The following is a 12,735-nucleotide window of genomic DNA, read 5'->3' as shown; positions in this document are numbered from 1 at the left end:
CAAATACTTTTTCACACCACTGTAAGCCGCTCCACTGTATATCTTAATTGGCAAGTACTTATTGACAAATAACTGAACAATATATACAGCTCAATTGTAGGGCTCAAACAATTACTCGAAATGAAAGCTTGAGGTAAAAACTCTGCCTCAAAGCTTCGTTAAATTCCTATCTCAGCATTATGCGGCTGCTCAGCAGGGATCATTGTTCCACACGGACTGTTTTTGAGAAAGCCAGGGCTCCAGAGTGACCATTTAGGACGCACATGCGACCAAAAATCAGTGAAGTGCAGCTAAATATGTTCCTTGGTTGCAACATTCAGTGGGTCTGTTGATGTGTGTAGCGTCTTGTTTTTTCCCCCCACAGCATACAGACATTAATCACCATGGTCTGAGCCAATCAGAGGCCGAGTAGGGGTGGGAGGTTTCTGATTGGCTCTGACCCCGCCTCTTCTTCTATGAATATTTGTGAGGAAAAGTTATCGGGCGGAGTGACTTGAGCATCAAAAATGAAGACAACCGTTGATCGTTTTTTTCGTAAAGAAAGTTGCTGTGCCTGTAACACCTGAGCCGGTGTCGTGAACCATTTGGTCTGGTCGGGTGTGGTTTTAAGAACCGGTAGTTTGATTGGGTCTCTGGTTTGCTGCCGGCGGGCCAACATCATGCAGTATGGCCAGAGCCAAAAGATTTGATAGCTGCAGCCCTACTCCATTGCATCACTTTATGTCATAAGTGAAAAACGTATACAGTGAGTGCTTGATAACTAGAAAAAATAAAATCAACATGTGGCGGTTAATGATGATATTCTGGTGGGCTGCGAGAATGACAGGGAGAAAGAGTGCTATGCCAAGATGAAGGAATGGAACGATATTAATATTTTAAAATCGTTTTGGAAAAAACCCCCAAAAACTGAGAATCAATTTGTGGCGCTCGTTGATTCTGTGGTACTCCGCCACTATGTGTGTGTGTGTGTGTGTGTGTGTGTGTGTGTGTGTGTGTGTGTGTGTGTGTGTGTGTGTGTGTGTGTGGTTTCTGCTCAGCCTCTCTCTTCTTTCCCAGCTCTGTCAGGAGATGGGAGGGTTTGCTTCAAACTTCCTTCTCTATTGTGAGTTCTAGCGCAGGAACACACTGTCCTGATCCTCCCCTCCTCGACAGGCCTGTTTCCTGTCGGCGCTGCTTTCAGTTCTCAAGCAGTGAGACAATGCGCTTCTCTACCATGCTCAGCCCTGCTCTTACTAGCTTTGTTTGAGGGCAGGACAAACTAGCGAAGCAAATATGTTATTTGGTGACATCACCACTTTACGGAAGAAAAGATAAGATTTGAATTAGGGCCTTTGATGGGGTGGGCATCTCTTGGCACTAGGGCTGTAACGATACACCAAACTCACGATTCGGTTTGTATCACGATTTTTGACCCACGGTTCGATACAAACCTCGATTTTTTTTGTTAGTGGGGGTGGTGTGATAAGAAGAGATATTTTTTTTTTTAATTAAACATTTTATTTATTTTTTATTTTTTTATGTCTGTAACATTTCAATAACTTGGAACACTGGAAGAATAGAACAGTTGAAAACCTTTCTAAAGATTAAGAGCAATATTATCGTCTCAAGTATGGTTATAAATATAAAATATAACATACTAATAGAATACTATAAAAATAGAACATTTCGAAATCTTTATAAACTGGACAGATTTGAACACTTAAGATTAAGAACAGTATTATGGTCTCAAGTAAAGTCTCAATAACATGAGCAAAAAAACTTGAACCCATCATTTTCCACCACCGACAAGGGGTGCATGTCCAGAGCCATGAATGTTGCAATTGCCCGTGTAATCTTTTGAGCCCTGATTGACAGGCGCTCTCCTTCAAACAATCACGCGTACAGTTCATGGCTGCACCTGATTGGACGATCGCTTTCACAGCTTTCCTGTCTGCTCCGGAGTTCACGCAGAAAGGTGTTTCTGAAAACATTTTAAGCGAGAAATAAGCTATGCAGTTGCTGAATCTGTCTTTATTTTAGATTGACAACATTCAGTTTAGAAGATTTTCGCGACCGTTCGCAAGCGTTTCCGAGGCAGCGAGTCGAGCCCGGCGCCTCTGATTAGCATAAAGTAGATTCGACTTCACCTTTATGCAAATGAGGAGCGGCCAACTCGCGCGCCGTCTCTCGACATTCGCCGCGACGCTACCAGAATGCATTGCACGGCTTTTCACATCGCATGTCATGATGATTTACAGTCGAGAGTATTTGTTGTGATCAGAACGGCCAACGGCTAAGTGTCATTCACAATATTTACAACCCCCCCCCCCTCCAGGTATGGTGTAGCTCCTGAGAACATCATCCTGTATGGGCAGAGTATTGGCACGGTGCCAACCATTGACCTGGCTGCTCGCTATGAATGTGCTGCAGTCATCCTCCACTCACCACTGATGTCAGGGCTACGAGTGGCTTTCCCTGACACACGGAAGACCTACTGCTTCGATGCCTTCCCCAGGTGAGTCTCGCACATGGTTATTGGCAACCAGTTGCCACTGTTGGGAGAAGTGAAGGTTTGACACGGAGCTAATGAAGTTAAAAGCAGCAAAAAACGCCAAATTTTAAAATAACATCGCCCCGTTCTCGGCCATTACGTCTGTGTCTTGCTGTTACACTGTAAATGCATGAAAAGTCATCTTTCCCAAATAATTTACTCCACATTCAAATTATATTACATTCTCCATAGTTGTTATTGATCGTTTTGATTGTTAATAGATCATTATTAATATCAATTATATTAGTGATATTAATAGGGTTATAGGTAATTAACACCACCCAGAAATCAGGGAAACGATAACCGAACCTTGACTTAGTCTCAATAGGGGTTTATATTCAAATGCCAATAATTAATAACTATTTGTTATAATAATGAGTACAAACAGTTGAAGGAATTGTGAATTATTTGCAGAGACGAGGTTGACATCATTCATTCTTATACAACATTATTAAACACAGCAGTATCTTCAAAGGTGTGGGTGGGTGGGTGTAGCCAAAAACACACATTGAAATCTGTTAAAATAAATGAATGGATGAAAACCAAGAAAAAAATGTATTTTTGTATCTCATAGCTATGGTATACATGAATACAAAAATATACAATATACAAAAATGTATATTGTGAATGCATACTGGACTCAGGCCTTCAAATTTTCCGTTTTTAGTGTTTTTCATCTGATCCACTCCATATGATTTTTTTGCGGATACATTACATGGTATTCCCATTGGGTTACATTGTATGGCACAAAATGCGATTTTCAGGCTTATAGTGGTTTCTAGGCCATTCAAGCATGTGTGTGTGTGTGTGTGTGCGTGCGCGCGCTGGTCTGTGGTCTCAGTGGGTCCCACTACTGATCTGTAATAGGTCTGTAGTCCCAGTGGGTCCTACCACTGGTCTGTAACAGGTCTGTAGTCTCAGTGGGTCCAGTGTTTCCCGCAGGATTTTTTTCAGCAGCGGTGGTGTGGTCCCCGAACCCTGTAGGGGGGTCCGGGGGCATGCCCCCCCGGCCGAAATTTTTTTGTACCCTTTACATTGGAATGCATGAATCTGGTGCACTTTGAGAGGAGAATATGCACTTAAATCCTATTCAAACAGTCCTGTGTATTACTGTAGATGGGATTATTGGTGTTGTAACTTTGCCTTTTGTGTCTTCATTTACAGATTTTTATATTTTTGTATAGTAATATTTAACAAAAAATGCCACAACGCAAATATAATTTGCACAATTTATTTACAGATTTTTGCCTAATGCTTAAACACTAAACATGGTTGCTATGCCCAAAGCATAACTGTTTTTTACATAAGACACTTTGTTCAAAAATGAAATCTCCTGCAACAATGGGCAAAACACATCTTTTTAAATTATAAACCTAACTAAAATTTGAAAAGAACACAGACTCACACACGTGAAAAATAAAAAATAAAGCTAATTGAATACCAATCAGTGTGAGCCTTAGCACTACAAATAGACCTCAGGTGAGCTCAGCTCCTTTGTGAGACAGTGAGAGTCAGGGGAAGAGGACAAGAGAGCGACAGGAGGATGAGGACAAAAAAGACAACAGATGGAGAACTGTGAAGTTTTTGCTCATCCACAAAGGCTACAGGTTTCTCTCTCTCTCTCTCTCTGTCTGTCTGTCTCTCTCTCTCTCTGTCTCACTCTTTCCTTCTTTCTTCGATCTTCCGCTTCACTCGCTACTGCTAGAATCAATGTAACTTTGCAACCGTGTAGGGTAGCCTACTGCCAACAACTGCCACACTCGCTGTGTATTTTTCTTCTTTGATGTTGGTTACGTGACGATGAGCCGCGTGCTGCGCAATTGACGTTACGCGCTGTACATTTTCTAAAAGGAGCTACGTAAAAAAAAAAAAAAAAAATTTTTTTTTTTTTTTTTTTTTTAAAAGGATTTTTATTGCAGCGGCGGAGAAAATTCAGCAGCGGCGGCGCGCCACTGGTCTGTATTAGGTCTGTAGTCTCAGTGGGGCCCACCACTGGTCTGTAATAGGTCTGTAGTCTCAGTGGGTCCCACCACTGGTCTGTAACAGGTCTGTAGTCTCAGTTGGTCCCACCACTGGTCTGTAATAGGTCTGTAGTCTCAGTGGGTCCCACCACTGGTCTTTTTTTTTTTTTTTACTTTGTGTAACTTTGTACACATTTCTTACGTAGACCTACTCTGCTAAACATATAACCAATAATATTTAATGTTTATGCCTAGCCTTCTCCTGAGATTAGGGGAGAAGGCTAGGCATAAATGCAATGGAAAAAAAAACGAACACAAACGCTTGTTTAAAGGCCCGGCCGACCCAACCCGAGGGAAGTGGTGGGAAATTTCGGCCCGACCCGGCCCGTGGGTCAGGCCGGGTCATATATAAAAATTTGGATACCGCCCAACTCTAAATGGGTCCTGCAACTTTGTTGAGTTTGTGTGCTCCAAGCATAAACATGCAACGTTTGTCCCTTCAGGATAAGTGCAATAGGGCAAGTGGAAGCTGGTGCTGCTGTATTTGGCGTCAGCCCTGGTAAATGGCCTCATTTATATAGCGCTTTTATCCAAAGTGCTTTACAGTAATGACTGACATTCACCCATTCATACACACATTCACATACCGACGGCGGAGTCAACCATGCAGGGCGACAGCCAGCTCGTCAGGAGCAATTAGGGTGAGGTGTCTTGCTCAGGGACACCATGTACTCAGCTAGGAGGAGCTGGGGATTGAAATGAGCAATCTTGCGGTTGCCAGCCAACCCGCTCTAATTTCTGAGCTAAAGCCCCCCCCATTTCCAAACTAAGGACCAAGGTCTGAGACTGGTGAAGTCGAAGACAGACCACAAAGTGGCCATCCCATGAAGACAACACCCCAACAAGACCGGTTCCTCACCCTTGCTTCACTGAGGAACCGTAGGCTTTCTTCCAGAGATATACAGGCAAATTTTCCACAACATAACCACAGACGGATGTCTGATCAGACAGTGAGGAACAGACTGACAATGGCCGGTCTTCGTGCTTATAAGGCTGCCAGGATGCCTGCAATGACTGTCCTACACTGTCAGGCCCGTTTGTGCTGGTGTCGACAGCACCGACGGTGGTACCTAAGAATATGGGGCAACGTCATGTTCAGTGATGAATCAAGGTTCTGTCTGCGGTAGCTCGATGGCAGAATCAAAGTATGGAGACGGCGTGGAGAACACTATGCAGATTGCTGCACAGGTCGCGTTGACACCTTTCAATGGGGGCAGTGTCATGGTGTGGGGCGGTAGCACACACCTGGAATAATCAACCAAAATAACGTTTCTAAACTTTTTTGGAGGAGTTTATATATAGCCATTTCATTTATGTGTATTTCAGATTTCTATTTTACAGTTTGTGTTCATCAGAGAGAAAATGAATCATATTTATACCAAACCTAACCTTGTCATATCTTCACGTAAAAAATTAACCTTTTCAGGGCTCCAGACTGCGACCAAATGGTCGCATTTTGCGACTTAAATCTGTGACAGTGCGAGTAAATTCTTAATCTACTCGCGCGTGCGCGACCAGTAAATTTGCTGTTTTGTTTTTTTTAATATTTTTTGTTGCTGACAAACTTACAGCCCACTAGTTGGCGGTAATGCAAAAATGAGCTGGTTTGCCAACCGACATTAACTCCAAAAGAAGAAGAAAGGAGACGGCTGGCCAATGTGCGTGAGAGCGGGGGGGCGAATGACCACTGTGATAGGCTAATATGTGAAAAGAGGCGGTTCTTTGGGGTTATCGCGCGAATCCACAGATTTCACATACCGGCATCAAAACAATGGACAATGGCGGCGAAGCGGACTATCAGCTCGTACTTTCTTTCCAGTTGTGTTAAACATAATGGGCCCTAGTTTCGTAGACCAGGCGCAGTCAGCTCTCAGCGCACCTGCGCCGCGCCGACGGGGTGTGTCCGCCTGGACTTTGCAAGTTTTGTGTGTGTGTGTGTGTGTGTGTGTGTGTGTGTGTGTGTGTGTGTGTGTGTGTGTGTGTGTGTGTGTGTGTGTGTGTGTGTGTGTGTGTGTGTGTGTGTGTGTGTGTGTGTGTGTGTGTGTGTGTGTGTGTGGAGAGAGGGGGAGATATGGTCAGGCGCGACCACCAGATGGAGCTATTCCTCACAGCGTTCAGGGGCGGAGCCACTGACGTCAGACAGGATCGCGAGAGAGAGATGGAGCTACGTCCTCAACGTCCGGAGCTGGAAACAGCTGGCGGAGGATTTGTGTGTGTGTGGGTTAGCGGGACCCAAACAAAGACCGAGAGAATGCGCGAGTGATATTCTGAGGCTCAGAAGGCGTGCCGCTATCACACGTGCGCGCGTGAATGAACTGGCGTTTATTCCGCGAGACCGGTCTTTTAACTGATAGTAGAGGCTTTCTGAGCTCGCGAATATGGCGGAGGTTAGTCGCAAACACTGTTACAGAAATCAACCCAGCTGCGTGGTGCACGATCAGCATTCAAATACAGCAGCACATGAACAAACGGACTCGGCGGTCCGTGATCAGAACTTAAAACACATTAACAAGAATTACAAGCATGTCCTACACTATCACTTATGTCTCTGCCCAGACTGATAGCCTCTTACTGGTGTCGTTGCATAAACTGCGAGTCCGTCCTGGCGATGACGGCGTTCCGTAACGGCGGTAGTTCGTGGGCCCCGGCGTCAGCGGGGGAAGTGATGAGTCGGCTTCGTCCAGACGAGAGCGGAGCGGGTTTCCTCTCGTTGATCAAACTCAAATAAAGAAAACAGTTGGTGTTTCCTCCTTCCACGAGCGGCGATATAATCGCGGCTTGGCGATTTAGTCAGCTTACTTCAGACAGCGTCTGGTAGCTGGAAGGCAGGAACCGGCTTGGTTCCTCTTGTTGCAGCGGTGCGCTGCAGGAGGGGTCGCCTCCCGTTGCAACGTGGTGTTGCGCCGGTTGTAGGAAGAGACGCCAGAGTAAGAGTAAGAGAGCGTTCTCCAGGCGGCTTCGGTTTATAAAGCTCACGGCTGCTGTCGGGGACCCCCTGGGGTGCCTGCAGTTGTCAGCCAATAGGGCACCAGTTGTGTGACGTCACATTTCTCACCTGGGTGAGATGTGAAACTAGAAAATTCCCCCGCCGGGAAATTTTGAAAGGGCCACGGGGGCTACTGCCGGAGTGTATATACATTACGATGAGATTCTTCGAGATTTCAAACGAGACGGAGTTGTTTTAGAGGCAAATACAACTACAAATACTTCGCACTCAACTGTTTGCCAGTACATGTCACCGAACTAAGCTGTCACTCAAGTACTACCGAGTACTACCGAGTACTACTGAGACTCAAGTACTGAGAACTACTAGGTACTATGTATTGTCAAACATTTGCCAGTACATGCCAGAGCTTGAGTGACACTGAGGCTGGCACAACCTTTCTAGGTGAAAGTGTGACTGAGTAGAAGACGTTTGACTAAAAAAACTACATTTCCCACTGACTGCTCCTTCCTGTCCACCAATCAGAGCACACCACTCGTGTCTCCATTTTAAAGTTTAAACGGAGTTTCTAGGTGAAAGTATGCCCGAGCAGACGACGTTTGACAAAAAAAAACTACATTTCCCACTACTAAATGTAGTTTTTAGTACATTCCTGTCCACCAATTAGAGCACACCACTCGTGTCTCCATTTTAAAGTTTAAATGGAGTTTCTAGGTGAAAGTATGGCCGAGCTGAAGACGTTTGACTAAAAAAACTACATTTCCCACTACTAAATGTAGTTTTTAGTACATTCCTGTCCACCAATTAGAGCACACCACTCGTGTCTCCATTTTAAAGTTTAAATGGAGTTTCTAGGTGAAAGTATGGCCGAGCTGAAGACGTTTGACTAAAAAAACTACATTTCCCACTACTAAATGTAGTTTTTAGTACATTCCTGTCCACCAATCAGAGCACACCACTCGTCTCTCCATTTTAAAGTTTAAATGGAGTTTCTAGGTGAAAATATGCCCTGAACTCAGCTGTCACTCAAGAACTACCGAGTACTAGCGAGTACTAGCGAGTACTACCGAGTACTACCAAGTACTACCGAGTACTACTGAGTCTCAAGTACTGAGAACTACTAGGTACAATGTATTGTCAAACAGTTGTGCGAAGCACTCAACTGTTTCCCAGTACATGTCACTGAACTCTTGAGCAGCAGCAGCAGCAGCAGCAGCAGCAGCAGAGAGCGCGCTGAGACAAAAACAAGATAACTTATTCTTGTTCTTAAAATAAAAGTGTGAAAATGGCACCGCCGAAGAAAAATCACGCTGAAACTGACTCTAAATTGGACTTATTGACCGAAAGCCTGGAGGCAATGAAGGGAAGCCTGGAGGCAATGAAGGATAAGATGGTGAAGAATGACAAGAGGGCTGAAGACAAGAGGAATGAAGCTGAAGAACGGCTGATGGCGGAGCTGAAAGACATGAAGAAAAAGATGGAACCTCTCCAAAAGTTGATGGCTGAAGTCAAACAACTCCGGGATGAGGTTGCGGAGAAAGACGAGTTGATAAAGGAGCTGGGGAACAGAGTGGAGGAGCTGGACCAACAGGGAAAACTGAATGAAGTGATTGTGACTGGCCTCAAAATCAAGCCTCCAAACTACGCAAGGGCGGTTGCGGCTGCAACCCCTGAGCCGGGTGAATCTGAGATTAAATCTGTGGAGATGCAGGTGGCCGCGTTCCTGACTGGCAAAGATATCGAGGTGAACTTCAACAACGTTGAAGTATGTCACCTCTTACCCCGAAGGAAAGAGTCTGCAACTCGAGCTGTTGTGCTGAGATTCACCAATAGAAAATTCAAGACTGCACTGCTGAGGCAGGGCAGGAAGCTAAAAGGCTCGGACGTCTACATCAACGAGAACCTCACCAAAAAGAACGCAGACATCGCCAGAAGAGCTCGTCAACTGAGGAAGGATGGCAAGATACAACACACCTGGACGGCAAACTGCAGAATCTACATCAAAACAAAGGGAGCAACAGCAGAAGAAGTCAAAGTAATCCAGATCAGGAGTAAGGATGAGCTGGAGGAATACGATAACTAAAGTATGGCTCACAAACACTCCCAAACTACAACACAGCAAAGTTCAACGTTTCTTACACGGACTGAAAGATTGATGGGAATATCTGAAAGGATTGCTGAGCAGGGAAGTGTGGAATTTACTTCAAATCAACATGTGGATTATACCTTATCGGATACCTTATCTGACCCAAATGACGGAATTGACCCGGACAACCACTTCTATTCCAACAGAACTGGGAAATGTCAGTACTACACTGAAGTTCAATACAATGATAGCACTGAGATGGATGGGAAACTGTCTCTAATCCACTTTAACAGCAGGAGTCTATACACCAACTTTGTCCACATCAAGGAATATCTAAATCACTTCAAAAACCCTTTCACCATCATCGCGGTGTCAGAAACATGGATTAATGAAGACAAAGGCACAGATTTTTTTCCTGGATGGATATAATCTTGTATGTATTAACAGGAGGAACAAACGTGGAGGTGGAGTAGCCTTATTCATTGACAGTAACACCAAGTATGAGACAGTACAAAATATGTCTAAAGCTGTGGATCATTTGCTGGAATGTGTGACAATTGAAATCTGTGTAACGAGAGGTAAAAATATAGTTATAAGCTGTGTGTACAGAGCACCTGACTCGAAAATAGTAGACTTCAATGAATGTGTGGGTGAGATATTTTCTGAAACAAGCCAGAAGAGAGTTTTCATCTGTGGTGACTTTAATATCGACTTAATCAACCCAAAACAAAACACGGAAATCGATGAGTTCACTAACATGATGTATACGATGGGCTTACAACCTCTCATCACACGCCCTAGCAGGATCACTACACACAGTGCTACTCTGATTGATAATATCTTTACTAACGTTACTGACACAACAAGTGGATGAACGCAAGAAAGAATATTACAGCAATTTACTTGCAGAAAACATGGAGTACACAAAAAATTATGGGATATTTTAAACAATGTGACTAATAATAAAAGTAAAAAACCAAACTACCCTCCCTACTTCAAGATAAACAGCACACAGGAGGATAACCCGGAGGTCATTGCAAATAGTTTCAACCATTTCTTTGTAAACATCGGGCCGGAACTAGCGAATAACATCCCTGATTCATCCTTGCCTTGGAGTCATTTTGATAAGGATGGAGACAGAAATCCTAGCTCAATGTTGCTCACATCAGTGAAGGACACAGAGATAAGACACCTGGTCAAATTATTCGTTGCCAAAACCTCTACTGACGCTGACGACTTAGACTTGAGATTAATCAAGGAGGTATTAGACGGAATCATTTCACCCCTGACCTACATTTTCAATCTGTCATTTCAAACTGGGACTTTCTCCTAATAAAATGAAAGTTGCCAAGGTTGTGCCACTGTTTAAGAGGATTCATAAAAAAAAAAATAATAAAAAGGGGGGGGCTCCCTCACCATCTCTCACCATCTCCAAAACTAGTACCTACACTGGACTTTATTTTTTATCTTTATTTTTACTTTTCTATTTTTAATTTTTAATTCTCTTTTCCCTCGGACCTTGTCTACATGTTGAGACTGTTGCTCTATTGTGATGAACAATATGGACATGTGTGCAGACACACACGTAATCTGTATGCACTGGACTTCAGCTCTCTGTACCACCTACTGCTGTAACATGTTATGTCAAATGTCACTAGGAAAAGGAAAAGTTATGTCAAATGAAAAATGCAATGAAAAGAAAAGATTCTGATTCTGATTCTATCCTGTGTGTAATGGGGGCGGGACTAGATAAGCCTTGGCTTCTCCCGCTTTCCCTTTCGGCCATGTGTATTTTTTTTGTTACTATGTGAAAATGATGTGTGATGATGATTTAACTGACATGCCCGAAATAAACAAACAAATAAATAAATAAATAAATAAATAAACTCAGCTGCCACTCAAGTACTACCGAGTACTAGCGAGTACTACCGAGTACTAGCGAGTAGTACTGAGACTCAAGTACTGAGAACTACTAGGTACAATGTATTGTCAAACAGTTGAGTGCTTCGCACTCAACTGTTTCCCAGTACATGTCACTGAACTCAGCTGTCACTCAAGTACTACCAAGTACTACCGAGTACTACTGAGTCTCAAGTACTGAGAACTACTAGGTACAATTTATTGTCAAACAGTTGAGTGCTTCGCACTCAACTGTTTCCCTGTACAGGTCACTGAACTCAGCTGTCACTCAAGTACTACCGAGTACTAGCGAGTACTAGCGAGTACTACCGAGTACTACCAAGTACTACCGAGTACTACTGAGTCTCAAGTACTGAGAACTACTAGGTACAATGTATTGTCAAACAGTTGAGTGCTTCGCACTCAACTGTTTCCCTGTACAGGTCACTGAACTCAGCTGTCACTCAAGTACTACCGAGTACTACCGAGTACTACCGAGTACTACTGAGACTCAAGTACTGAGAACTACTAGGTACAATGTATTGTCAAACAGTTTCCCAGTACATGTCACTGAACTCAGCTGTCACTCAAGTACTACCGAGTACTACCGAGTACTACCAAGTACTACCGAGTACTACCGAATACTACCAAGACTCAAGTACTGACAAGTACTAGGTACTATGTATTGTTTGAAAAACTACAACTCTGCCAATCAGAGCGCACCTGCTATCACTTCTGAGTGAGACAGAGACAGATAGTCTCCATTTTAAAGTTTAAATGTAGTTTCTAGGTTAAAGTATGGCTGAGTTGACGATGGACTACATTTCCCACGGACTGCACCTTCCTGTCCACCAATCAGAGCACACCTGCTGTCAGTTATGAAGATCAGTGCCCCACAGTGCTGTCACCATGGCAACGGCCCTTGCTGCGTGTGTATGACTGCTTTGGAGCCTCTCTCTGCTTCTCTCTATCGCTCCATTCCCCCTCTGCGGAGGGTCCGAACAAAAGCTTGCCATGCTCACACCGAAACTCCTATCGCCAAAATGTTTGCACCGTTAGCGCCACGAGACTCTGATGAAGACACTGATGACTTTTATTTTTTCCTAGTGTCAGAAATGTGGACGCTAGGGCGAGTTAGAAATGCTGTTCATATCAGGTTTCTATGAAAATCTGCTTCTCAATTAACATTGGAGCGGATGAGGAGAAAAACAGACTTGGCCGCGCTTAGAGGTTGCTAGTTCAAATTCTGTAAATC

General features: G+C 43.9%; 1 protein-coding gene across 1 annotated transcript in view; it reads left to right on the top strand.

The window, feature by feature from the left end:
* Positions 1-12,735, top strand: part of abhd17c (abhydrolase domain containing 17C, depalmitoylase) — a 72,665-nt gene that overhangs the window by 40,103 nt on the left and 19,827 nt on the right. The window contains exon 2 of the mRNA XM_084007353.1: positions 2,315-2,494. Within this exon, the coding sequence (XP_083863479.1) occupies positions 2,315-2,494 (180 nt within the window). The remainder of the gene's footprint in view (positions 1-2,314; positions 2,495-12,735) is intronic.

The sequence above is a fragment of the Eutrigla gurnardus genome (assembly GCF_963514095.1).
Source record: "Eutrigla gurnardus genome assembly, chromosome: 1".
NCBI lineage: Eukaryota > Metazoa > Chordata > Actinopteri > Perciformes > Triglidae > Eutrigla > Eutrigla gurnardus.
The sequence above is the reverse complement of the archived record's forward strand: the minus strand, read 5'-3'. Positions and strand labels throughout refer to the sequence as shown.